This window comes from Syzygium oleosum, unplaced genomic scaffold, assembly GCF_021117445.2.
Source record: "Syzygium oleosum isolate NSW1041296 unplaced genomic scaffold, Sole_v2.1 Sole_v2.63, whole genome shotgun sequence".
Taxonomy (NCBI): domain Eukaryota; kingdom Viridiplantae; phylum Streptophyta; class Magnoliopsida; order Myrtales; family Myrtaceae; genus Syzygium; species Syzygium oleosum.
The window spans coordinates 801,093-827,768 of NW_026607547.1; the positions used below are offsets into that span (position 1 = coordinate 801,093).

Here is a 26,676-nt window from a genome sequence, read left to right on the forward strand (position 1 = left end):
AACTGGAATTGGAACCGCGCGAGGGGGAGCCCTGTTCTCTAACCATCCAATTGGTCATAGTCTGCCAAGAGGGCTTAAAAGCGCCTAAGGATTTTCTGCCATAGTCCTTCATTAAGTTACATAGTTGTTTTAACATTAGGAGTATCTTTAGGCAGTCCCGTGAAAGAAGTTCTCCCTCAAGGGGACTTCTTATTCTTTCATAAGAGAAGCCCCTTTTCTGGATCCATCTCACATCAATAACTCTACCCCTACCACCGGTAGGTAGTTTTAGACAAGTTTCCTTTGAAGTGGATACCTGAATGCCAAGTATGGCTCGTAATAATCTATCTTCTGGGGCATACGATGATTCTTTCGCCGTCTGGGGAGTTAATTTACCTACTAAAACATCGCCCCCCTCTACCCAAGATCCCAGCATCACAATTCCATTTTTGTCTAAATTGCGGAGTAAATGGGCTTCTAGATGCGGTATTTCGTTAGTGATCCTTTCGGGTCCTTGGCTTGTCACATGAGTCTGAATTTCATATTTCCGTATGTGAAAAGAAGTATAAATATCTTCATATACCAGACGCTCGCTAATGAGTACTGCATCTTCAAAATTGTAACCTTCCCATGGCAAATAAGCTACTAATACATTTTTACCCAAAGCGAGTTCGCCACCAACTGTAGCGCCACCATCCGCTAAAATTTGTCCTTTTTTAATGCATTTACCCCGCGGAACCTGGGGTTTTTGATGCATACAAGTATTTTTGTTGGAACGTTGATACATAACTAATGGAATGCTTAAAGTATCTCCATTGCCCAATAAAATGATCTTGTCAGTATTGGTATAAATGATCTTTCCCTCGTGTTCGGCTATAGCGGTAACCCCTGAATCTAGAGCCGCTTGGCGTTCCAACCCAGTTCCAACAATGCACTTCTCGGACCGAGAAAGTGGAACTGCTTGGCGTTGCATATTCGAACTCATTAAAGCTCGATTCGCATCATTATGCTCGATAAAAGGAATGAGAGAAGCTCCAATAGAAAAATATTGGAAAGGAAAAATACTTCGAAGATGAAGCAAGGTGTCCAATTTGTAACAGCCATTGTCAGATAGATTCCTTCTATTGGAAGAGAGGGATTGGGAACATTAAAAGCCCTGACTGAGATTAGATACGCTATTGATTGAACCGTCCGGATAGCCATATGCTGAACACCTGACACCTCTATGACAGAAAGGTGAAGGGGAAGACTTTTCTAACTCATCCAGTCTATTCGTTCTCTCTTCCGTACCTTCTTCCTTTACTCGTAGGCGTACCTTTATCTATCAATAAGATGTAAGCATAGTACTGAAGTCTATCCCTTTATTCAAAACTCCTTTCCATTTAAGTCAAGCTAGTATGGCATAAGGGAAGGTCTTCCTATTCCAAATCCTACTTCCTTCCCCTCTTTGCTTACTTTGTCTCCTGTAAGCTCACTTAGTGATAAGGGATCTTCTTCATGAAAGGAATGTGGTACAATGTTTACACATAAGGAAGATTTAGTATATATAATAGGAATAGAATCGAGTCCCCAAATAGCATTACCAATTTCTTGGATGCGTGTTTGAAAGCCAAGAGATGAATGAACTCTTGCAGTGTGGCTTAACTGGCCTTCCTCTAGATTCAACTTGAAGCGGAAGGCCCCCGTCCTTAGTTAGGCTGGGAAACTCCATCCTTTTCCTCCCGAAAAGACTGGGTCGATAAACTTGCTTATGAGGGAACGGGTTATATGTGTCTTAGTTAGTGTAGTCGCAGATGTGAATCCCGGGGTTCCCCATAATCGGCTATAGAGTAGCACTCGATGACAATTCCTGTGTTCAAGACCGATTCTACGTTTAAGTCTCTGCTGACCTATTTTGCTCCTAAATTTAGGCTAATCATTAAGCATGTTCCCTACCTGAGTCAAGCTTCATTTTCTCCTTTCCACCTTGAAAGAAGACCAAGCTGATAACGCCTCTTTACCACGAGCAAGCCTGTTATTAGATTCTCTTGATGCAGGGCAGCGGTACAAAGAGATTGATTCTTTCTAAATGATAGTGAGAAAGAATGACGAACCTTGCTTGAACCTACCCCTATAACTGAACTACTGATTTCTTTCATTCCCCTGGGATCAATGAACTAAACTTGATCCTTGACTTTCACTTCGATACACAAGCTTCATGCCCAAACCAAGCTTACTTCATTGCTTACTGATTTCTTCTGCCCGATCATTTAAAGTAGTGCTATCCCGAGGGGTAGAATCCAGCCATTGACAAAAGGCGAAGGCCAAAGCTGACTCCTTCCTTGACTTAAACTCTCAATCAAGATGAACTTGATTCCGAATCATGCACTTCACTTGCTTTCTTTCTGTCTTTCCTACCTTATTCCTTCAACCAGACTTTTCTCGATTCCCCGACATTTCTCTTTCTTACTGGCAAAACGACTTTCTGGGAGTCTGATAGCACTCTCGTATGAACTCCTAAATCAAGAGGCTAAACTCTCACCTCTCTTTATGAATCATCCCCTGCGGGCAATGCTTCTGTCTTGAATCTTTTCCCTTCTGAGATCTGCTATCTTGCCGGAAAAGCAAGCAATAAAAAGAAAAGAAGGGCTGGACAGATATTGAATTCACGGGGTGAAGAAGGTAGACACATCTAAACAACACGTGCCTACATCTCTGCCGACAATCTTCTTTCACCCTTAGGTGAGCTAAGAGGTGTAGCTTTGGCCGAGGCGTCCCGCAATGGAGGGACGATCAGCCTCATAGGGGCAACTTGGGGGCTTTCTTTTTCAGTACTAAGGTGAAACTATTGATTTATGGGTTGTGTTTGTATCCAGTAGGGTCTTGTTATGCCCATAAGGGCACTCCCTTAGACAAGTTCCATTAGACCACCCAAAACTCTTACTTTTTGTATTGGGCCTGTCGATCCTTTCCTACGCTAGAGCCCGCCGGCCCCCCTGTGGAACGGTCCCAATAGAAAATAGACGATCTGCTAACATGGAACGAGTCTCTCTCCCCTTGCTGCGGCTGGTCGCCTTAGTTCAGTCGAATGAGTTTTGAGAGGCGAAACCAAACCGCCTGACATCTATACAGCCTCGCTTCCAACGAAACGAATTCTGGTCTTTGCTCCTAATATTCCGAAATGGAGGATCAAGCTTTCGTGTGTCACTGATTTAGGGTTGCTTTATTGTCTGTAGAAGCGCGGTTGGATTCTGCTCGTTCGTGGGGGTCCCCTTTTATGGATGGAGGGTATAGCCCTAATCCTCGGTCCGGGTTTGCTGTTGAGGGTAACGAAAAGCTAAGCTCTAGGTTGGTTGGTGGTAGGTATAGAGCTCCTCCTTTTTCTTTTTTCTTACCACTATTCCTCCTATCTTTAAATGCCATCCACCCATGGCTGCCCAGTACCTGTAAGATAAGAAGTGCCTACCCTCTCAAACCTGACACGGTCGAGGAGAATAGTACAGCCTCGAGGCGAACAGCTCCTTTCTAAGGGAAGAACACCTAGCCCTGCTTTCTTTCCGAGCCATCAATAACTGCCAGACTTTCAACGGGTCCGGCTATCCCTTCAAGAGGTCCCGCTTTCCTTTCACCGGTCGATCAGTTATGGAGAACTCCGCCGGGTAGAAGCCCGAATATCATTTTGAATATCTTATCATTTTTTCAGTGCAGCGAGCCAGCGCAGGCTGCTTTCGGTTGGTTTCAACTCTAATAAGGAGCAACTCACTCATGTTTCAACACCTAAAGAAGGCATCATCCCCTAAGACCGGAAAGTGTTCAAACCAAGATGGGCGTGGATGACAAGTTTAAAGAAGACAGGTGGGTTCTAAGGAGGGGAGCATGGTTTGGCCAAAGACGCGGGATTAGGATACCGCTATTTGGCGAGTCCTCTTTCCCAGCTCTCAGTCCGGTTCCCATTCAAAGAACACTTTCGATATCGGCTTGATTCTCCGATTTCATTTTACTATTTTTATGAGTTATTATACATTCTCTCGACAGGTTTGAGAGAACAAGCAACGGCTTTCGCGCAGCTCAAGGAATTGCTTGTTGGGTCACTTCATCATTCTCTTTAGTTCACTTCACTAGCTCAGTTCTCCTATCGTTACGTTAGGTTCACTTCGCTTGCCTTCGTTTCCTGAGTAGGTCACTTCTCTTCGTTCGCTTCTTTCCCTGTTTCCGGATCTCAAATGCCAAGCTCCTCTCCTTATGGACTCTTCGCTCTATCTGTCGGTGCTCTAGCTGTCCGAAAGCCAGGAGCAGCTACTGGCCTGGACTGACTGTAAAGAAAGAAGCCAAGAGGCCGCTAGAGAAAGGGTTCCGTTTTCGAGTCTGTTTCCGATTCTTCCGACCTTGAATCTAGGTTTCCCCTAATGGCTCCTTGCTGCTTTCAAAGCTACACTTGCTTCCTTCCTTCATAAGCTAATAAGAGATTCTATTATTCTACACTGACTGTACTATGCTTCTTATTAGTTATAGTAACTATACCCTCTGGGTGGAATTGCCACAACATGGGCCTTCTTCAAGGGAGGAGTTCATACCCTGAGAAAGAAAGCAGGCACCTAAATCTACTCTTTCAAGATACTTTTTGCCATTCGTAGCATCTTAGAATAGTGCGCTACGCATTTGAAAGCGAATAGTGCTTACTTTCCATTGCATTGAAAAAGACAATGCGCAAGAAGGAATAGAACTCCGAAGCTTTGGTAGCGAAAGAAGATATTAGTAAGGTAAGGAAAACTGATTGTGAGCCGAATGAGTCTCATAGCCATCTCTTTAGATCCTAGCCCCAAAGAATCCCATCATGGGTGAAAGCGCAATTACAACTGGCAAATCAAATCCAATCACAACTGTCCAATCTCGTGCTTAAAAGGGTTCGCAGTACTTGCTTTATGCCTTTCCTTCTGAATTTCCTGAGCGAGGAAGGGAATAGGTCAGGCCTAGCCCTTAAGGCTTCTAGCTCCTCTCCTCTTGACCTCACAAAGCTCGCCTCCCATCTTTCGTTTGACTTTCAACTATGCAAATAAATAGGCCGGGCTTATCATTGCCTTAAACGGCCTAAGGAAATAGGCTTCTTCGTACCGTACTCTACCTTTGGATCAATGTCCCATCCACCGCCCCGGTTCTCGCTTGCTCCCCTGGAGGGCACTCTGGAGCAAGGTGCAGATGCGCTCGGCCTTGTCCCCCCTTTACGCTAAGTATCCCGCTCTTCCCTTGAGTAGACAAGACACAGAAGGTAGCCATTCCATCATGAGGGAATGAATCCAGTTTTGGCAGACGATAAGTTTCCTCTCCCCAAGATAGATCTTTTTCTATTTTCTGTGTGTGGGAATGGTTCCATTTTTATTTTTCTCTACTTCTGGTGAAAGTACAATCCATGCTACTTAGCAGGTCTCTCCACTCTCTACTTCCTATTAACTATTAAATAGGCTCAGGTGGGTAGGAGTCGATTCGATCTACTATGCCTTTCACTCGGTCTTTCTCGTCTTGGCCTTGTCTGGGATCTTTTTCTTATACTATCAATTCCTCAAGATAAATCGCATCCAACCCCTTTTTGTCTGAATGCCGATTTCCTTAATAAGTCACATGAAAATCGTGCTACTTTAGAAAAAGCCTGTGTTTTTGACTTACTTTTAGGCCTAGCTCTTATGAAGAGTATATTTATCTAGCTTCAACGAGTAAGCAACTCAGCAATTCCTATAACTGCAAAATTCAATAACTAAGAATCAGAATCTCTTGAATCTCAAATCGGATATCACTCTTTCTTCGCGTTTAAGGTCAGATTAGCTGCTTCTTGCCTTTCATGAAAGAGAGAGGGAGAGGGAAGAGCCCTCTATTTGAGATCTTGTGCCTATGAAGAAAGTGATTTCCTCAAATCGCCCCTTCCATTATCCCTTATGCCAGAGATATCGGACACTTTCAAATGAAAAAGCATATCCTGAGACTATCCCATTTCAAGTTTCGCTAATACGAAAAGTATGTCTTTTTGGCATCAATCTGTCTTCTTTTTTCAAACCGCTATGTCTGTCTAGTATATCATTCATGGGCAGAAGTTCTGGGTACAATCAAATAAAAATGCATCTGGACGACGAAGAGCTACAGCCAAAAGAACTCAAAAGGTGCGAAGGGGGATGCTGGTTCTGGAGGTGTGTGTTTGTGGAGGGCCGAGGAGGGGAGACCAGGAAGTTCTCGTATAATATAAAGATAAGGTGGTGGGTATCCCTCTTGAGGAGAGTACTATGGTGGACTGGTGTGAGGAGGAGTACTCATAACTTGATTCCGACGAAGAGGAGTACTGCCCCACTATTAGAGTATCAGCTGAGGACAAGACAAAAAAGGATGAGGCCGCATTACTGATTATCAAGTGCTTGGGTAAGAGACTGGGTTACAACTTCATGGTGAGACGTCTAAGCCAACTTTGGAAACTGAAATCACCGTTTATGCTTACTGACCTGGGTAATGAGTTTTTCTTGGTTAAGTTTGAAAGTGAAGATTATGGCCATGTGCTCTTTGATGGTCCTTGGATGGTAGCTGACCAGTACATTACGGTGAGGCAATGGCAACCCAATTTCGACCCTGAGGAAGCTTCTATTGAGACAGTGGTGGTTGGGGTGAGGCTTACGAGCATTCCCATATGACAAGCTTTTCCTGTGGAGGTTAGGGAATCGAATTGGGCGAACTATCCAAATATACGAAACTACTGAGTCGAAGTCAAGGGGAAAGTATGCTCGTATCCGTGTTGAAATTGATCTGAACAAGCCTCTACTATCCAAGTTCAGGTCGAGTCGATTAGACAGATCGGAGGTGAGGGAAGTTAGCGGAAGAAGAGGAACCATCTGCATCAGGCCAAACTGACGAGCCACTTGAGCTGGTCCATACCACTCCACTTTTCTCACAGAAATGGGTCAAGTACGATCCCCAAATGAAGGTCTCGAAGGACTAAAAGACTCGCCCATATCTCCTTAAGGAAAGGAAGGGAGGAGTGAAAACCAGGCTAGTGAGTTTAGGAGTGGTTTATCACTCTTTTTTTTGTTGAGTCGGATTAAAGCAGAACTCTATGAGGGATCATCGCACGTGAAAAGAACACCACCTAAGGCACGCAAGACGGGCGAATAAGCAACGGGGGAAAAACGAACGGAGCGTAGCGAACACAGTGGGCATTCGGACCAGTCATATTGGCAGATGAAGAGAGAGAAGGAGAACCGAAGATATCAAGACTAGCTTGGCTGCCCATCGGACTCCCAACGGCTAAGAGCGGGAACCGTGATTAGCTTAATGCCTTTCGGCTATAGTAGCATTTTACTTCTACAGGCTACCGGGAAAACTATTAGACTAGATCAAAGGACTAGATCGATCAGCAGCCGTAGCTGCAGTAGAAAAAGCAGTCCAAAAAGTTGGTCCTTCAACCGGTGCTTTTACAGCCCCACCTTCATAAGGAAGAACTACCCGGAAGGGTAGGAAATATTTCCACTTCCCAGAGTTCTTCCTTCTAAGAGGGTTGGCACAAAAGCCGCAGATATTGAAACGAATAGCAAAGAAGGCTAGGATCCTCGAATCAGATTAGATCTTCTGCCGTAATTCGCTAATCCCGATGAAAGAGCAGGTAACTACATAAGGCAGCTTTCCCCGCTCTGTCTTCTCTACGATTTACGGGTACTTACTCCTGCACAAAATCAAAAAGAGGAGGTTGCCTGATGGGACGTCGGACTTTGCTAAGAACTTTCCCGAGTTGGGTTCTTTTAATAAGGAAATTCCCAGGTAAGATGTTGACTTTGCCGGGGTTGAACCCCTCTTCTAGTAGCTGCCCTCCCTCCAAGACTTGAGTCAGGAAGAGCTTTTCTCTACTATGCTGCCTTTGGCCTTGCGCCTGGTCTTTCTTCTTTATTGACTTCGCCTTTCCTTCCTTTCTAGTGAAAGCGGAAGTTTGGCAATCTTTAGGGCAACAACCCCTGACCCCCACCGAAGCCATAGGACGGCTAGCAGCCTCAATAGCTATTACGTCCCTGCCACGCCTCCCCTCGCTAGGAAAGAGATTCCATCGGCTCTTCTGTCGTATGAAGACCAAGAACAGCAACTTATTACCCCCGGCACGAGAACAAACGAAAGTCCAGGCCTTTTCTTTGTTGCCTTAGTACGGCTATGTCATCCCTTTTATGAAACCGCTATGGAGCCACCGGACTCACCTCAGGAGATCAAACAAAGGGAAGAAAGGAAGAAAGTCTCACACAAGCATAGAAATGGAATCGAGACCGGGACTTTCAAACAGGATAACTCTTAGGGCACATAGAGATATAGCTATTCTCTTTCTTACTTTCCCCTCTCAGCAGGAATTGACTCTACTCTTCGAGCAGCTAAACGCCTCTGGAATTAGTGAATTTGATTGAATGAAGATAAGCGGAAGAAGAGACTAAGAATGAGCGGAAGTTTAAATTAGTGAGTCAATTACATCCCTTTTTTAAACGGGCGAGAGATCCTCATCGAAGAAGGATTTTTCAGTCCTTTGCTCTACTGAGCTCCTTGTTTCCGTAAGTCTATTTTCCTTTCTTCATCTACCGACTTGGATGTGTTAGAAGCCGGGATCTCAGTCAGATATTGAGTATGATTTGGCAGTGGTCGAAGCGGGTTCACCGGGCGCACTAGCCTTCTTCTGTCTTTTGTTCTCTTATTCCATTTATAATATAGTGATGGATAATACTGGGCAATTCCTCCATTCCCTCGGAGCTATCCCGTTCGTCGAGCACTTCATTCCTTAGTTGTTGACTTCTTTCTCTTCTTGGAAAGGAAGTTTTAGAACCTTAGAGAAGATCTCACTTTTTAGTTTCCGAGTTAGGCATTCCTCCTTGAGTTAGGAAATTAGGCTTCGGGAAAAGGTAAGAGCTGAGTGGATCTGGAACTCTTTGAATCGACCAAGTTCTTGAGTTAATGAGCTAAGGAAATTCATCTTGATATCTTCGGTTCTCCTCCCCTTATATACTGACTTTTGAGTTTATAGTGAGTTCATTCCATTCATAAGATGTCAACTAGAATGATCTTTCCCTTCCGGTATATGTACCTTCTCTTACAAGTGATTTCCGGTCGAGATATTTACATTAGAGTAAGGATATGACTTTCCAAGGCTCGTATAGGCTTTTCGCTTTCCTGTCGTTCGAGCCTGTCAGTCGATCCAAATCACAAGCTAGCTGTCTGCTTAACACATGCAAGTCGAACCTTGTTTTCAGGGGAAATCCCCCTCTTCCCTGCTCTCTTTGCTGATTGAGTACTTTGATGGAGGATATTAGCTTGTTGGCTAAAAAGAACATACCTCGTTCCTCTGGGTCTTCATTCCTTTCCTGGTTTTCTTTCCCCGGACTAGCACTTATTATGATTCAAGAATCGTCTTGGGGAAAGCTCCTTAGCTAGTGGGATATCATTAATATGACTCTTCCTCTATCAATGACTTTTGAATAAGGCTATGCTCCTGAAAGCCTTTTCAACTACCCACCAAAAATAGGTTCGAGCGGTTCAAGCCTATGTGACCAATGCACTTATGCTGCCTTCACTCAAAAGAAAGCACTTTCAAAGAAGCTCGGGACGAGAGGGTATCGGTATCAAAGAGAAAACCACTGTTTAGAAAGATAGCAGCCAGTTCAACTAAAGAGCTCATTATCTCTATCCCACTTCGAACTCCAAGTGTTAAGCGCAGTGGAATTTTCATTTCACCAGAAAGGGATTCGGATCAAGAGAGTAAAGTGACTTCGGGGCTTGGCTAGACTGCTTTCATTTCACAGGCTAAAAGGTAGGGTGAACACCCGGAGAAAGATAGATGAAATCCGAACCCTTTCTTGAGAGATGCTTTTCAAACGACCCAGGGGATAGAAGAGAAAGATGGTAGGCTAAGACAGAAGGAGTTCAAGTTAGATCCGCTAAGATCGAGTTGAGATTCCTAATTCAAGTAAGGCAGTGAGTGGGCCATTGGCTATGCTATTGAATGCGTTGTCGGAAGGATGGATGGGAGGATAGAATACCCGAGACTAGCTGCCGGAAAGAGCTCATTAGAGGCATTCCACTTCCAATGAGATGTCTTACGCTTCATGATGGCAAGATGGCTCTGCTCTGTAGCCAGAGTAGAGTAAGGAGCGAAGGATAGAAGGGATTCAAAGGGAAAGACTAAAGTACAGTTTAGCAATCAAAAGAACATTGGAACTAGGGAATCCAGCTGGCATTTCGCTAGATACCAGAAAGAGGGAAAGAGAGGTAGCATAAGGTAGTTTCAGTCACCCTAGGGCGAGGGGAGGAAGAAGAGCTATTCTGCTTAGAAGCGGAAGGGAGAGGTGGGAAAGGTGAAGAAAGTTACTGATTCAATGCTGAAAGAAGGCGAGTGCCATCGATTTAGCTGTTGATGGCGTAACCGCTCTTTATTTAAAAAAATTTATCAAAGCATCAGTCCAACGGAGGCAAGGTGGGTATTCTAGCCCACACCCGGCTCAAATGATTTGATCCCAAGTGTCATCACAAGAAGAAGCTCGTGCCACTGAAAAGGGAGGAGACTTTCCTCGTGTTAGACGAACTGGGATTTGGATCGGTAGAATGAAAAAGGAATTGTTTAAGCCTTAAAGACGGCACTGTCCCACGCCCACTACGTGCTAACTAGAAGAGGGGAGTAAGGGTTCAATTCTTTTTTATTTTTTAGGTAATACCGGGCGAAAGCCGATCCAGGAATGAAGTAACTGGTTCGATAGGACCAGGGGGCGGTCATTTTTGAAATTAGCTCGTTTTGATGAAATCAGGGGCATAGTGGAAAAAAAACCTATGAATAAAGAGGGTGTCTGCGGGGATCTTTGCTGGCAATCTACTTTGTGGCATAGAGATCATGTTCGGTAGGCAGAAGTTCTTTCGACAGCTAGGAATTGACAGGCTTGTTTCGATTCCGCGCACGAGTCAAAAAGATCCTGACCTGCAATTTCTGAGCTTGCCCAGTTTCGGAAATGAATCCTAACCTCAAAGGTGCTTTTAAGCCACTGTTCTAAGTTTTCACGACTCTGCTCTTCTCGCTTGCCCCGGTATAGTCGGGGAGGACCCGCCCTTCTAAGGATTGGTCAGCCAGTCATGAATTACCTGAACCACTTCCTTCAAAGGAACTCTCTTTTCCTAAGAGACGCTTTCCCTATCTTTTGTCTGAAGACGGAATTGTTTGAGCTTTCAGCTCTAAGCGAGAAAAGGATTTTCCACTAAAGGCTAGCGCGCAACGTAAGCTTTTAGCCCTATGATCGAATAGACAAGACCGGGGGTGGAGTGAGCCTAGAGTAGACGAAGACTCCCTATTCAACTCTCACCTTAAAAGAAGGAATAGGTTTTTAACCTTTTAATAAAGAGTCCATACCCCATGTTTTCGAGCAAGGGATGAAATGGAGTGGAGAGTGAAAATCCGTTGACTTGAAAGAAGCAAAGTGGTTCTTAGCTTAGTCTTAGTCAGTCTGGTACTGGTCCCAATAAGACAGTTCTTCAAACTCAAGGCGATTCTCGTCACGAGTCAAAGTTGTCTTGCTGTCGATATAACGAGCGAAGCGAGCAAAGAAAAGAAGATAGTTAGACTGTCGGAGGTAGGGGCGGAACTTGATGTTGCTTTCTTACTCAGACTAAGGCTAAGAAAGGCGGGATCAGATTCCATTCGAAGTCATTGATATTGATCCTTTTTCCTTTTCACTTGCTTTTTTCTTCTTAAAAAAGACAGACGAGACTGAACTCCCTTCTCCCTCCATCACTGAAAAGCAGAGCTTTCATCTTCCTCTCCTAAACGTCGAGTGTCTTTGTCTTCAAACGTTGATCGTCTTAACTACTTTTTTACTGAAAAAAGTAAGGAAAATGGAGATTTTAAGTTAGCAGCTCACCATCTTAAAAAGTCTAAGACCGGAGTGTCCAGAATTCAGTAGTGGCTTCTACTGGGATTGGCTTAGTCGGAGTCGGCTCGAGCTCTGAGATCTATCTTTGAGATCCCATCAAACATCAAAGCTAACTCTTCTCACACTTGTCAAAGCATTTAAAACAAAGGCAGTGAACTTCTCAAGTTTGGACTCTTTTGGCGTATTGGTAATGGTGAAGATGTCAAGTTCTGGACTGATTGTTGGCTGACAGATGAACCTCTCTCATGCGAGGCCTTAGTTAATCTCTCCCCACAAGAAAAGCAGAGGCCACTAGAAAGCACAAGAAGAATAAGACTGTACCCGCCAACATTATATAAGATCTAAACAAGTGCAATGACTGGTACCAAGTTTATGAAAACGAGGTACTAAGGGACAGGCTAATAAGATCTTATAATAACATGAGGAGTATCTTCGATGATCTAGCAGGGGTAATAGCAAGACTATGGGGATGCATAAGGAGGAGGGTATGTTGGAATATTAGGCAGGGAAAAAAAGCGGAGGTAAGGATGAAGTACAATAGAGCAAAGGCAATATTGAATCAAAGAATAAAAAATGGAAGAGAAGTTTAGGAGGGAAAGAGTTTATTTGCATATCATTTACAACTGGAATTACTCAGTACATCTCAGCTGAATTTATAGAGTTGTTGGGAAATGAAAATGACATAACCTCTTTCCCCTTTTCGATTTGAGACTATGTGGCTTTCCCACCCTTCCTTCAAAAACTTTTTTAAAGAAGCCTGGGACGGCTCTACTCCTTACAGTGCTACACTACAAACTTTCATATAAAAAATAAAAAAATGGAACAGATAAGTGTTTGGTGATCTTTTTAACAGGTTTTGAAATATCTGGTTCGACAGGACCAGGAGATAAATTCGTCATCCTACCTAAGCGAAGTAGAGCAGCACTTGAAGCGAAAAGCGGTCTTTAGCGAGGAAAGCCTAAGCCTTTTCCTTATTGGAGCCTCTTCCTGCCTTACTTATCTATTGATTTACCCTCAAAAGGGCTCGATTGAGACAGAGAGGAAAGATGCGAATCGGCCAAAAGGCTTATTCCGCCAAGCAAGGAGCGAAAGGCTTGATCTGATCGCACTGTTATATAAAATAAAAGACTTCATTCTACTCTAATTCACCGCTAGCGAATTGAATTTATAGAAAGGTTATAGTCGTCTCTCTATCCGCAATGGAGAAAAAAACTTTGATAGAGGAAGGATGGGAAGCAAAAAGACTACATTGTATATAAGAAAATCTTAGTTTTCTTTTTCACTTTTATTCGTAGATAGATGTGTGTTTGAGTTATCCATATTAAATTATATTCTCAAAGGGATGATATGATAAAAGATTATGTAGATAGCAATCCAAATCCAAAGAAGGAAGTGAAGAGCAGATACGAACATATCTAAATAAAAGACAACAGACTTTAACAGAAAGACGAGAGAGAAGGGAAAAATAAAAGCGAAAAACTTTCCAGAGGGAGGAAAAACCTTACAGAGGAGACATGGTAGGCGATTGGGAAGCCGGTGTTCTTACTCTAATTTCTAGTTCTAGACACTGAGAATGGAAGACCAGCGACCAGTAAAGCCGCTGGAGAAGTGTTTGAGGCAGAAGGTATCCATTGATGCACCTTTAGTTTAGCATCCACTTTTGTGCTCTGACGGCTCAGCACGAAGATGCTTACGAGACGCTACTCGGAAAACATTAGCGACAGGCGGCCAGAGTTGGGAAGGATTGGGCAGCAAGCACACAGTCGATGAAGTAGATCCGGCCTAGGGTGACCCTGCACTTTCAAGATGGATCGAAGGAGGAAGCCGCCGAGACGTCAAGTTAAGATTCCAGCGGCGAGTAAGACCATCAGAAACCGATGATGAGGATTCAAGACAAGACACAAACAATACAAGAGATAGATGAAGTCATCTGTTTGCAACACGACTTGGGAAACGTTTTTTGATGAGCAGAAGTCGCACTCAATTCGATTCTTATTTAACTACTAGGTTCATAGTTATGTATGAATCTCCTCAGATTCGTGCAAACTCCGCTCCGTACATTCCGCTCTCGCTCTCTCTGGGGATTCTTCTTCCGGCCCTTGCCACCTCTACTTCTCTAAGAGCAATCACAAGCGGAATGTCGAGTGTGAAATTGTATTGAGTTGGTCTTTCTTTTTATGGAAAGGGTATACTCCTCATTGTGGTCCCCGAAACTCTCATTTTGATAGGCCAAGGGGCGTAGCGATCTCCGAAAGTGAATAAAGTAGAAGTGCAGTAGATGCAGAGAAAAGTCTGCTTAATCTTCTGTCTCTTTCCTGTGCTATCAATAATGAGGAAGAGCCTTTGTTGCAGTGCTTGTTTTCAAGGAGTACTTGGTTTATCGCTTCGCTCGGCTTCGCTTGCTACTAGCTTCCGCCCTCTCTCTTTTTTAGAAAGGTCCTTAACGGCTTCTAGAAAGAAGGCTTATATAACTACTATGAAAAGCATCGAAAGAGACTTCCGTATCTACATTATTATCAATGGCACAGCACATCTGCTATCTATGAAGATAAGCTCCGCCGCATTCTCATTCTAAAGTAAGGCCAAGGACTCTTTATTCCCCCATTGAATCGAGACTGGCAATGAGATCAAAAGAAAGAAAAATGAAATCGTTTGATCGAAAGTCTATGTTAATAGAGCTCTCAGATGCGGGGAATCGATGCAGAGTTGGCACTACTTCTGCTCTTGCTAGCTAGGGGATTCATCTCTATCAATTCCTTTTGAATAAGGGGGAATACGAGAAGGGATTACTTGCTAACGTTTTTCCTACGTCTTTTTGTCCTATTCTGGGCATCCATATGTGTCAAACTTGGTTATCCAAATTGGAAATATTTTTATACAACAGGAGTAGGACTTTCCGGGAGTGACTATCTCGTAGGAAAAAGCAAGACCCTCATAAGGAGAAGTAAGAATGGCACCTGAAAAGCAATGATGGAAGATGGATCTATGATGATCAACAGCTAAAAAGGATGGTTATACAATTACGAAAGTGCTAGTGAATAGACTCAAGCCGCTGCTTCCCTTGGCTCTGTCTCGTTTTGCTCCGGGCAGACAGATAACTTAAACTAATCATGCAGTACAGGAGATTATAGACTGCCCATGAAAAGGAAAAAAAGAAGAAGAGGAATGCTAGCCAAAGAAATCGAGTTGGAAAAAGCTTACGACAGGCTGCAGTAGACCTTTATCCATGACACTCCCCAGGCAATCCAACTCCCAGGTAACCGTCTGCCTTTGATAATGGAATGTATGAGATCTTCTTCAATGGGGATTCTTTTTTTTTTGTGTGAAAAGACAGTTTTTTTTTCCAACGAAAGGAATGAGAATGAAGAACGAGAGGAACGAAGACTGAAAGGTACGAGTTGCATACGTTACACGAGATAGATAGAGGAGCGTAGTACTTGTAGCGAGTTCAAGTTAATATCGTATATAAAGAAAAGATACCTTTTGCCTTTCTCTTTCTTCATTTAGAAAGTTGATCGAGAAAGCCTCTGCCCAATAGAACCTAGCCTGGGAGAGGGGTCATCCTCGCCAGTGTGGACCGAAAAGGTCTCGCGAAGCCGGTCACCATATGGTCTAAGTCCTTCTCTAACTTGAAGAGCAGAAAGCAATACTTCTTTCAGTAGGGGAGATAAAGTTATTTTATTGTCTTGTTTTTACTCCGAAAATCGAATTTCTTTTTGAAGTCCTATATTCTATATATTCTTTTTCTTTCAAAGTTCTTCGTTCTTATAGATGTGATACCAATCTAACGATTGCCCCTAAAAAAGTTTTCTTTTCTTCCGTTTTTTCTCTTGCTACCCTTTTTTGATTTGATCGAAAATCCTGCTTTGCATTTCAATTCCCATTCTTTTCGTTGGTCAACAGCCAACCCAAATTCTTTCTATTTCATAACTAGTCCTACAGGAAGGAATCTCTTTCTTTCCGGGAAATATATTTGGAAGATATTTGGAAATGGCACCCATAATGGATAGGGTAACTGATTTCTTGTTCCATCATTTTTGGTATACTTATACCATGATTTTGTTAACCGGATATTTACTTTTTTATGGGATGAGACTGTATAGAGTTATACTCGAGGGGATTATCAAGAATCCCGGTCGAGTCAGAAGTTTCGAATACAGTTGGTGGGGGGTGCGAATTTACTTTTTTTAAAAAAGGGAGGCCAGCGGAAAAGATAAGGAGGAGTAGTTGATAACGTCTGTATTTAGGAGCGATCTGTTCATCCAACTCGAAAGATCGTAAGAGAAGAAAAAGTGACTTTTCTTCATACGCCCAAAAGTCCCATGCTTTCCGTTGGTCAACAACCAACCAAAGCTCTATCTAATTCTTCACTACTCGTACAGGAAGGACTCTCTTTCTTTCCGGGAATTTGATTCAAAAAGAAATCTTACATGCCTCAACTGGATAAATTCACTTATTTTACACAATTCTTCTGGTCATGCCTTTTCCTCTTTACTTTCTATATTGCCATATGCAATGATGGAGATGGAGTACTTGGGATCAGCAGAATTCTAAAACTACGGAACCAACTGCTTTCACACCGGGAGAACAAGATCCGGAGCAAGGACCCAAACAGTTTGGAAGATATCTTGAGAAAAGGTTTTAGCACCGGTGTATCCTATATGTACTCCAGTTTATTCGAAGTATCCCAATGGTGTAAGTCCGTCGACTTATTGGGAAAAAGGAGGAAAATAACTTTGATCTCGTCTTTCGGAGAAATAAGTGGCTCACGAGGAATGGAAAGAAACATATTCTATTTTATTTCAAAGTCCTCATATAGCACTTCTTCTAATCCTGGATGGGGGATCACTTGTAGGAATGACATAATGCTAATCCATGTTCCACACGGACAAGGAAGCATTGTTTTTTAATTTCATTCTAACTTGGTTGTTCGGTGGCCTCATAGAATCAGGTATGCACTTGATCCTATGAAGAAGTTCTTCACAGGGGTGGATTTGGACGAGTTCGAAAGAACTGTTGGTCCAATTCTACCTTCTGTTGAAGAGCTTGGAGTGCCACCTATGACTGGAAAACTAGGTTGCTCGGTTGAAGGAGGAGGCAAAAGGCGGATTTTCCCCATTGGAAACTAGATCAATCAGAGGTTCTTATTGGCTAGCTTCATTGCAACAAATGAAAAGGATACCAATGTTAATCAAGAAGCTCCTCTTGATCGATTAGTTGGCAATAAACACTGCTTCTCTTTTGACTTAAAGTCGGCCACTGATAGGTGGCCTTTAGTCTTTCTGTTTGAAGTGATGCAGTATTTATTCGATAGGTCGTTTGCTTGTGCTGTTGTTAATTCAACATTAGCATGCAACATATTTGAGGTACACTTTGTTAGGAATCCGAATTCAAGGGTCTCGTTTGTTGCCGGACAACCTCTCGGTTATCATGCCTTATGGCCTTTATTTGCTTCACATCATATTTTGGTGTGGTATTGTGCAGAAAAGGTGTATCCGGGATTGTACTTTGACAAGTATGCTGTACTCGGTGATAACATTGTCATTGCTGATCAGGCTGTAGCCAAAGTTTATGAGGAATCTCTCCAAAATTTTGGTCTTTCTATTTCATATCAGAAATCCCTCATTTCGGAGAGTGGTTCAGCTGAGTTTGCAAAACGGTTTAGGGTAGAGTGTCAAATTGGAGTGTGGACTTAAGTCCTATCTCGATTCGATCTCTACTCAATGCCCATCACCCTTGGGGTGCTATGGCAATACACTTGAAATATCGGGTTAAGAGGTTATCAACTCTTGCTCGTATATCAGGTTGTAGTTTTAAGCGTCTCGACTGGACCATCATAGAAAGGCCCACATTGAGCGCATTCTTCATATGTGGACCAAAACTTCTTTACCACTGGATTTGTGGTTAGGAAGAGGTTTTCCTCTCAACCCTTATCTCAAAGGTGTGCTTTTCGCTTCCAGTTACCAGAAAAGGGACCTTCGCCCAAGCCGAGCCACTAGGAGAGTAAGCCCTTCCCACGTGTCAAGGTGAATAAATGAATAATGCAGCCTCAACCAGAGAGATCAACCTTCGATTTTTATTTTTTTTAGGCCGCCGGCGGCGCAGAACGCACTAATCCGCGACCAGCTTCCGAAACCGAACTGAATGGAATTGTTACTTTCCAAAAATGCTTGCTGAAAATCCAAGAAAGAAGGTCCATTTTCCCACGTAGTTCGTCGGTCAAACCAACGATTCTCTTCTCAAAGGTTTAGAGAGATCTTTTTCTAGTTAGACTTCTATCAATACAATGAAAGAACCATCCCTTCCTATTTGTTTGTCCTGTCAGATAGAAAGAAAATGAGACCCCAAAGAGCCCTTACTTTAGGGAGTGGGGGTGAAGGGGGGGGTTTACATACAACTGAGGCAAAGTGGTTTATGATTGAATCTCAGAGGCATTCTTATCATTTGGTAGATCCAAGTCCATGGCCTATTTCGGGTTCACTCGGAGCTTTGGCAACCACCGTAGGAGGTGTGATGTACATGCATCCATTTCAAGGGGGTGCAACACTTCTCAGTTTGGGCCTCATATTTATCCTATATACCATGTTCGTATGGTGGCGCGATGTTCTACGTGAATCCACGTTGGAAGGACATCATACCAAAGTCGTACAATTAGGACCTCGATATGGTTCTATTCCGTTCATCGTATCGGAGGTTATGTTCCTTTTTGCTTTTTTTCGGGCTTCTTCTCATTCTTCTTTGGCACCTACGGTAGAGATCGGAGGTATTTGGCCCCCAAAAGGGATTTGGGTTTTAGATCCTCGGGAAATCCCTTTTCTTAATACCCCTATTCTCCTTTCATCCGGAGCTGCCGTAACTTGGGCTCATCATGCTATACTCGCGGGGAAGGAAAAACGAGCAGTTTACGCTTTAGTAGCTACCGTTTCACTGGCTCTAGTATTCACTGGCTTTCAAGGAATGGAATATTATCAAGCACCCTCCACTATTTCGGATAGTATTTATGGTTCTACCTTTTCCTTAGCAACTGGCTTTCATGGTTTTCATGTGATTATAGGTACTCTTTTCTCGATCATATGTGGTATTCGCCAATATCTTGGTCATCTGACCAAGGAGCATCACGTTGGCTTTGAAGCCGCTGCATGGTACTGGCATTTTGTAGACGTGGTTCGGTTATTCCTATTTGTATCTATCTATTGGTGGGGAGGTATATGAAGGAACGAATAAATGGATTGAGGAATGAGAGCTCGAAGACAAAGAGAACCGGGCTTTTCCAAAGAATGACTGCAGCTTTACCACTCCCTTTGATTCTCATATACAAAAAGGTCTTTTCCACTTTCCTATCAAATCTCTCTCTATTCTGGCACATAAATAAAGGGATCGAAGAGATTATGGCAGATCATGTTCACCAAGAAATGACCCGCAATTTGATCTTGGTCTATTTGAGATTGTTCCTTTTAATCGTAATCAAAGATGTTTTCTTGTCTCTCGTTTTCTTTTCCGAACAAATCGAAGAACCTAATGGATCGAACTCAAACATCAAACCGTCTGTTATATCTATTAAAGAAAAGAATTAACCCATGTCAACAGTAAGAAATAGGTCAGAATCATACCCGCTATTCCTGGGATTCTGTAATCAAAAACCCGGCAATCTCCCATCTCCGAATGGCAAAAAGTTTTCAAGGCACTCGTTAGGCCTTAAATCTTCTATATACTAGCAAATCCGATTCTCTGTCAAAGAAATGGATGTTTTCCCCTTGGCTTTCAGTCCTTTTCCCTGTGTACTTCAATTAGGGCAAACTTACTTTACGTGATGTCACAATTCGATTAGAGCTAGCTCGACCAGCCCATCCTAACATTTCTTTTCTTCGCTGATTCATTCATTCGCTTTTTTGGGTTTTTTTAGAAAGCCAAAAGTATAAACCAGCTGACACCTCCTCTTGTAAAAAATGTCTCGCAGACTCCTAAACTCTACCAAAAAACTTCTCCACCACCATTTCAGCCCCTTTTATCAGCCTCAAACGCCCGCCGCCCCCAGTGATTTAGGTATAATTAGGCGGTTTGGGATCAACAGGATTGACTGATTTCGCGACCCCGCAAATCGACTCCCTATAAAGAATTTGTACATCGACCGGTCCAACAACTTCTGAATCTACTACTGAATCCCAATCACGAGGCAAGAGCCGCTTCTCTCTTTTCTATTTCAGTGCCCCATAACATAATATATGGGGGTATAAAAGGATAGGTAAATAGTATGGCTAATACTAAAGGTCGGTGATGTAATGAATAATCCGAGTCAAGCAATCTTAGAATAACTAACCCAATATTTCATACACCAGTGCAGTCTCAATATGGGAGGCAGAAAAGTAAAAAAAGAGACTCCAAATTTGGCAAGATCCAAATTGGTTGTCCACAAGTAAAAGTATAAATAATAATTGTTCGATTTATTGCGTATCTGAATGAATATAAAAAGGGAACCTTTCCTTTTAACTAGCGAAGGCATCTAAAATAATGAAAGGCAGTCTTTTACTTGGCTGTCGTGGTCGTGGCTAAATTTGCTTTCATGGGAATGGATTAAATAAAGACTTAGCACAGCTCCTCTTTCTCTCTTGATCCATGGAGGTTACAAGGGCTTACTTCTGATTCGGATGTCTCAAAGGGATTGTTAGGGCTGGACGAGCCTATACTATTTTATTTTAGGATATAGAGAAATTCAAAGGTTGCCAATGAGAGCTGCAAAGGAAAGAGTATAAAAAACTATTTAAAGTCTTAGTCCAAGGTGGAAGGTAAAAGTAGGAAAAAATAGAGCCCAGTACCTTTGTAAAGGCGTTAATGCTATATAAGAGCGACTTCAATGAGATCCCATCTTGAGTTGTTTACACATCTCCCGGGCCAGTGGAGAGAAAGAGAGTGATGAAGAGATCAGCTTCACTGTAAAATGCAGGTAGAAAAAGTAAGTAAAAAGACTGAATCTTCACTTCCTTTCATAGGAAGGTAGGTCCCTACGTCTTTTTTATTAGATGTAAAAGTTTAGTGCTTACTCGCCCCTTGCTTTATTTCTTTTTTAAAAAACTCTCTACTCTCTATTTCAGGGTTCAGGGAGGGAGAGTTTTTTTGAGTGAGATCCGTTTATTTCGAAGCCATTGCTCCCCTCATTACTTTAACACTCCAGTCTCTCTAGCTCCTTGGCTCTAGTACTCTAGTTATCGCTCCTGCGTATGTAGCTCGTTTGAATATGGTCTCTCTTAGGTTAGGGGAAATTTCTTTGATATAATCGATTTCTTAGAGATGAAAAGCAATTCTTCATACCTGGTCAGATATAGGTCAGGTCTATTTTCCCGCTTTCCTTGGACAGAAGGACTGGCATGCATACATATGCCTTTTTTCTTCTTAAAGATTGAAGTATAGATACTATCAGAAGAACGGATTATTGAAAGCGGCTGATATAGATATTGAATTGTTAGATTAACCCGTGTTAGTTCAACCTGATCTCCATCCCACTTCTACATTCATAGCTTGAAAAAACGAATCAGATCTTTATATACGAAATTATCAATCAATGCTATCAACGGTCGCCTCTTTCAGTTGATCTTCCACAAAGAGCTCCTTCTTTAACAGCTTTTTCTACCCGATCGCAGAAGCTTCTATATCCACTAAGAGCGAAATCCGTTTGAGTAGAGCAGGGCCTTAATAAGGGCGACTGATAGGTAGGTAGAAGAGAGAAGGGGCGCAGCGAGGCAGAGGATAGGGAAGTAGGGGGAAGGGAAGGCAAAGACTAGCGTAGCGTCTTTGGGAAAGATCGGACCAATGATCACACTTTCTTCTAACTGGAAGACTTTTGAAGTCCAAGATGAGAAAGTCTTCCCCCTAAACCAAGACAGCGCCCTACTAAAGAGGAGGAGTCCGTTATGGATTCCCCCCCGTACCCCAGAAAAAGTCTTTCGTCGAGTGGCGCGATCATGACAAATGTCTTTGCTAGCTTTATTGATGGCTCTAAAAAAGCTGACGATGGAAAAACTTGGTTCATAGGACACCGTATGATAAAGCCATCGCTAGCAAAGCAAGTCGGTATATGGCTAAAAGACCGCCCGTCACAAGATCGATTCCAATCCGATAAAGCCAGACTGCTCCTTGTAAGGAACCCTTGGAGCCAAGAATAGAAGACATTGACTATTGGAGTGAATTCCAACTGCCCGAAGAATGTAAACTATCGCTTACGGATTAATTCGTACCCCGGCGAACAAGCAGATCGTAAGCTAAAGATCCAAAAGTTTGCAAGAACCGACCTAGAATTCTCGATGCGATGGTCTTTTCTGCCTTGAAATGGCCCCTTCAACCATAAAGAAGATCGAGTCTCTTGGATGAAAACTCTACCAAAGCAGGAGCACAAGTCCGCACCTTACCTCTAGTTGAATGGCTTGGTCTTCAGTCTACCACCTAGCTATGGCCCAATCTAAACGAGCCTGCACGTGATAGAAGGGAAGGTAGAGCCGAAATTGTACGACGACACTGCCGAGCCAGAGAATTCTAGCCCTTTCATCGTGCTGACCTATTGACCCGGATCCAGCTGAAAAGAGCACAGCGCTTGGGGAGAAGAGACGAAGCGAGCCGCTAAAGTATGGCCCATCTCTTTTTCAGCCCTCAGGGAAAGGTTTGATATCGAGTCTTACACCAACCCATCGTGTGTGGAGAAAACTCTAGCTTCCGTAGCAGGAGCGCTTCGTAGGTTAATCGCCAATCGGATAATAAAAAGGGTATCTTCTGAGATCGCTTCGACTGATCACACTAGAAAGTAAGTGTGCGCTTTAGAAGGTTTTTCCTTTCACGAAAGGGCGGTAGATGATACATTTTGATTGACCCATAACCGCCGATCGGCGAAAATGAATTCCTTCTATGATCTTAGGAGCACTCCCAGGCCCGACACAAATAGTTTTACCCCACGACAGCGGAAGCAGATTCAGAGGTTGAATCCGTCTTGTCATATCTCTTCCTCCTCTACTACTGGTATTTGCCCCCCTTATGCAACCAACATAGGGGGCTGCAACTCGGGTGCATCGAAGAATCTGACTGGTGATTCTTCACTTCTTTCAACTCTTTGTTCTCCATCTAAGTTCCTTATTGTTTCAACTGCAAACTCCGAACAATTCCCTCTAGCTAGTCTTGGTACTCTCTCTCGTTATCATCGAATATGTTCTGCTCTTTTTAATCTTCCCGCTCTCTCAGTGAATCTTCTTTCCGGTTTGAAAAAAAAAATGTTTCTATTCACTTCTCTCCTACCTCCTGTCTTGTACAGGATCATGCGAGAGGGGCCCTATGGAGTAAGGGGATTGGGAAGTCTCCGATTCAGTAGGCGTCTCTGGGGGAGCAGCAAGATGAGCCATGTCTGACTGTCGACGAGAGTTTGCATTCTGCCGCTTGTGAGAGTCTGCAATCATGTGACCCGCCTTCTTGCAATAGTGGCATATGATTGCAGACATGTCTCGTTGGCCTGATGCACCAGCAGAGCTTCCAGATTGAAGATTCTGACCATAGGGTCGATATCCCGAAGCATGTTCAGCTGCAAGAACCTGATTTGAAGCACCTGAGGAATAGTTGATCGACCCCCAGCACCCAACCTAGTAAAGGGGCTCAAGTCGAGTCTCCTCGAATCTCACATCAGCAACTGCTCTATCAATGTCTGGTGGAGGAACTCGATGTTGTTGAATTGAGGATCTAACATTCTCGAACTCAGGCCTCAAACTCATCAAAAACTTAGAGAGCCCCTTTCTACTCTATAAGGCTATTCTATCTTATATGAAATTAAGAGCCTTTAGAATCGGTGCCCCTATCTTTGAAAGGGGTCCCTCATGTTCAGCCGGTCCCATAGAAGCCTAAGCCTTCGGTAATAAATAGTATAGCACACTTCTTTATTTTACCCATAAGCTAAGGCATATTCTTCATGTTGCAACTGATAGAAAGGTGGAGAATCATCCTGAGAATCAAGATGACTTTTGTAATCCCAAGATCTTTCTGGATACTATCTCTGTATCCGTCCATTAGGTGGAGTCCACTTGAGCGTACTACTTTGCGACGATATGCCGGACTTGTTCAATTGGTGAACTTGAGAATGTCGAGTTCTTGTTGTTCATATTGGCTGAAATCCATTTTCAACCCTCGCGAATACGGGAGCTGCTACTGAGTGAACCAGCGATCATGCGAAGGGAGATTGGAGATAAATCCGTTCTACCTTCATCGCGTATAAATGGCTTAGCGAACTCAAGAGTACCTTTGTCAGAGACTAGCTACTTTTCGACCGATATAGTTAGGTCGCAGTCCTATCAGAGGGCCGTATACACGTTTGCAACCTTTTCGTCGGCGATAATAATGTCGTCACCGAGAATGGCTTTTTGAAAACCTTTTCCCTTTATATACTTTCTCAGCCGCAATACACACTAACATATGGTGAGTTAGTGTAAATGCAGGCCAAAAACTGTAAAACCATTTAGCCGGGTTGGGGGTTGGCCTTTCTGAAAACGGACAACTCTAGCCAACGGCTACCTTTAACTTAATAAGGTTTTGAGGACACCTAAAGAAGTTGTCAGTTAACAGATACAGCCAGGTAGAGGCAATATTCTCTCCAAACAGAACATTTAGCACCATGGCTGTCAGCTCCGCAGGGAGGGAATCCGTTGCTGAGGTCGTCAGAGAATCCATTTATTATTCCTTTATTAAGACGCTTAAGGGGTCTTGTCTGGAAAAAAACTCCAACTTAGACAAAGTCCTCATCAGCCAATCATGAAGCGGGCGCACAAGCACCTGAGCGAAAGGATTTGCGATGGCAAATAACCTTACCAGAACCCTCAAGCTTCACTCCGCTCCGACCCGGACGTGTAATCATCGAGTCCCACCAGATCTTCTGGGCGGCCTCACATAATGATTGCACAATTCACAGAAAGATTCGACCGTTGGCTTCGACGCACTTGGTTTTCTTTTAAAAATGGAAGCCATCCGCAACGACGTGGCCTACAAGAGTCCAGACCGCAGTTGCATCCACTGGTAACGTCTGGAAGATAGTCAACTTTCGGTCTCTCTGGGACCAATCAACACCTAAAGCTTCCCGTAAGGGATTCTTAGTAGTGTTGGGTCCAGATGACCAGGATGGTTGAAGATGAAAGCCTAATTCTAAGGCTCTGTCTTCCAAATCAGGTATATCACGTTTTAGGTTTTTTATCCGACTTAATAAACCGTTTGTGAAGGTTTATAACCATGAGCCAGTATAGGTGAATCAACTACGAATTCTCTAGCTGGTTGAACTAGAATAAGTTTCAAGATGGAGAATACTGAAAAAGAAAACTGGAAAACCTTTTATTAAGGAATATACGAAGGCTCTACTTGAAAGCCTTAAACCCTTGTCGACATGGGCCATAGCCCTATACTCAGCTTCGGCACTAGATCTGGCAACTTTTGCTTCTGATTCTTTTGTTTAAGGGACAAGATTGCCTCCAATAAGAGTGCAGTAGCCAGTAGTAGACCTCCGATCACCCGGAGATCCAGCCCAATCCGCATCGGAGTAGGCCGATATATGAAGGTGTCCATGTGAGGCAAACAGGATGCCTCTACCTGGAGAGCCCTTGAGGTGCTGAGGGAATAATGGGACCCTTCTCGGCTTCTTTCAGTTCTCCTCACATTCCATCTTCACCAGTCTTCACACAAGCAATGTGTTGAGAAGCTGAAATGACTTTCACTTTCTGACTCCTCTTATTCTCAGCACATAGGGGGGGCGAAGGAGGTCGCATTTGCTTCTAACCCGGATTCGAACTGTGCTCCGGTATCCTCCCTTGGAATTGGTTTAGCCGTAGGGAAACCTGCGGCTGGATTGAATCCTAAAAAAAAAAAAGAAAATGGAAATAAAAAAATTATATATATATTGAAATAAAGGAGTAATTGGCTGTGACACGTTCACTAAACAAAAGTCCTTTTGTAGCTAATCATTGTATTTCAAAAGATCTTTTCCCAGGAAAAAAAGATTATATTATATTAGGACTTTCCATAAGGAATCATTTTTTCATTGAGCTTGACGGATATCACTTGAGCTGAATCAGCCATTTCAGTAAATCGACAAAGGATACAATCAACGATCGAAGAACAGTACCTTTTTGAATCCCTCAAGCTGATCGCAGGTGACAGAAAAAGATAGGATGCAGGTTAGGGTGTGAGTTCTTTTTTTACCTCTGCATAAAGTGATTTTCCGTTCTTCCAAGAGTGGAGCTCCCGGTTCACCGTACCTACTAGAAACGTGCTCCAAACAATCCGACACGACAAGAGTTCGTTAGCGGTGGTCGGTCCTCCCAGATCTTTCCGTCAATTTATCCTCTTATTTATATCATCTCTAAAAATATCTCCGAAATTCGATCCACTGATTACGTATAATGATTATAATCAATCGCATCGACGGGGACCCTGCAACTCCGATTTTTCATTCCTAAGCAGTTAGCATAACTATAGAAACTGGAGGTCAATCAGAGGAAGGAACGACCAATGCCATAGGTTGCTTAGCTAACAACCCGGGGGCTCCCTTCCAACTCTGATGCGTTCTCTCCCTTTTTTTATCCATCCTATCATTACAGCGACAAAAGGGCGGAGTGCTAAACTCTTCAAAGAGCCCTGGAGGTAGTATCAGATCTGATGGCCAGTTCGTCTCAGACACGACCCGTCAGATCAGTAAGTCGGCACTATCTTCTGAAGCCCTTTTCAGGAGAAGGATGGGGCTAGATCACAACAGACATCTTTCGGCCACCCATCTTGATAAGGCCCAGATATGTGCCGAAGTCAC

At 43.2% G+C, this 26,676-nt stretch overlaps 2 protein-coding genes across 2 annotated transcripts; both read left to right on the forward strand.

Moving 5' to 3' along the window:
- The first annotated feature begins 15,318 nt into the window (after positions 1 to 15,318).
- Positions 15,319 to 16,957, forward strand: LOC130137162 (putative ATP synthase protein YMF19). Its single transcript, XM_056307925.1, has one exon. The coding sequence runs from the start codon at positions 16,298 to 16,300 to the stop codon at positions 16,775 to 16,777; it is 480 nt and encodes a 159-aa protein (XP_056163900.1). The 5' UTR covers positions 15,319 to 16,297; the 3' UTR covers positions 16,778 to 16,957.
- Positions 16,958 to 18,203: 1,246 nt separating this feature from the next.
- On the forward strand, positions 18,204 to 19,395 carry LOC130137161 (cytochrome c oxidase subunit 3). The gene has a single exon (XM_056307924.1). The coding sequence runs from the start codon at positions 18,204 to 18,206 to the stop codon at positions 19,077 to 19,079; it is 876 nt and encodes a 291-aa protein (XP_056163899.1). The 3' UTR covers positions 19,080 to 19,395.
- Positions 19,396 to 26,676: the final 7,281 nt, after the last annotated feature.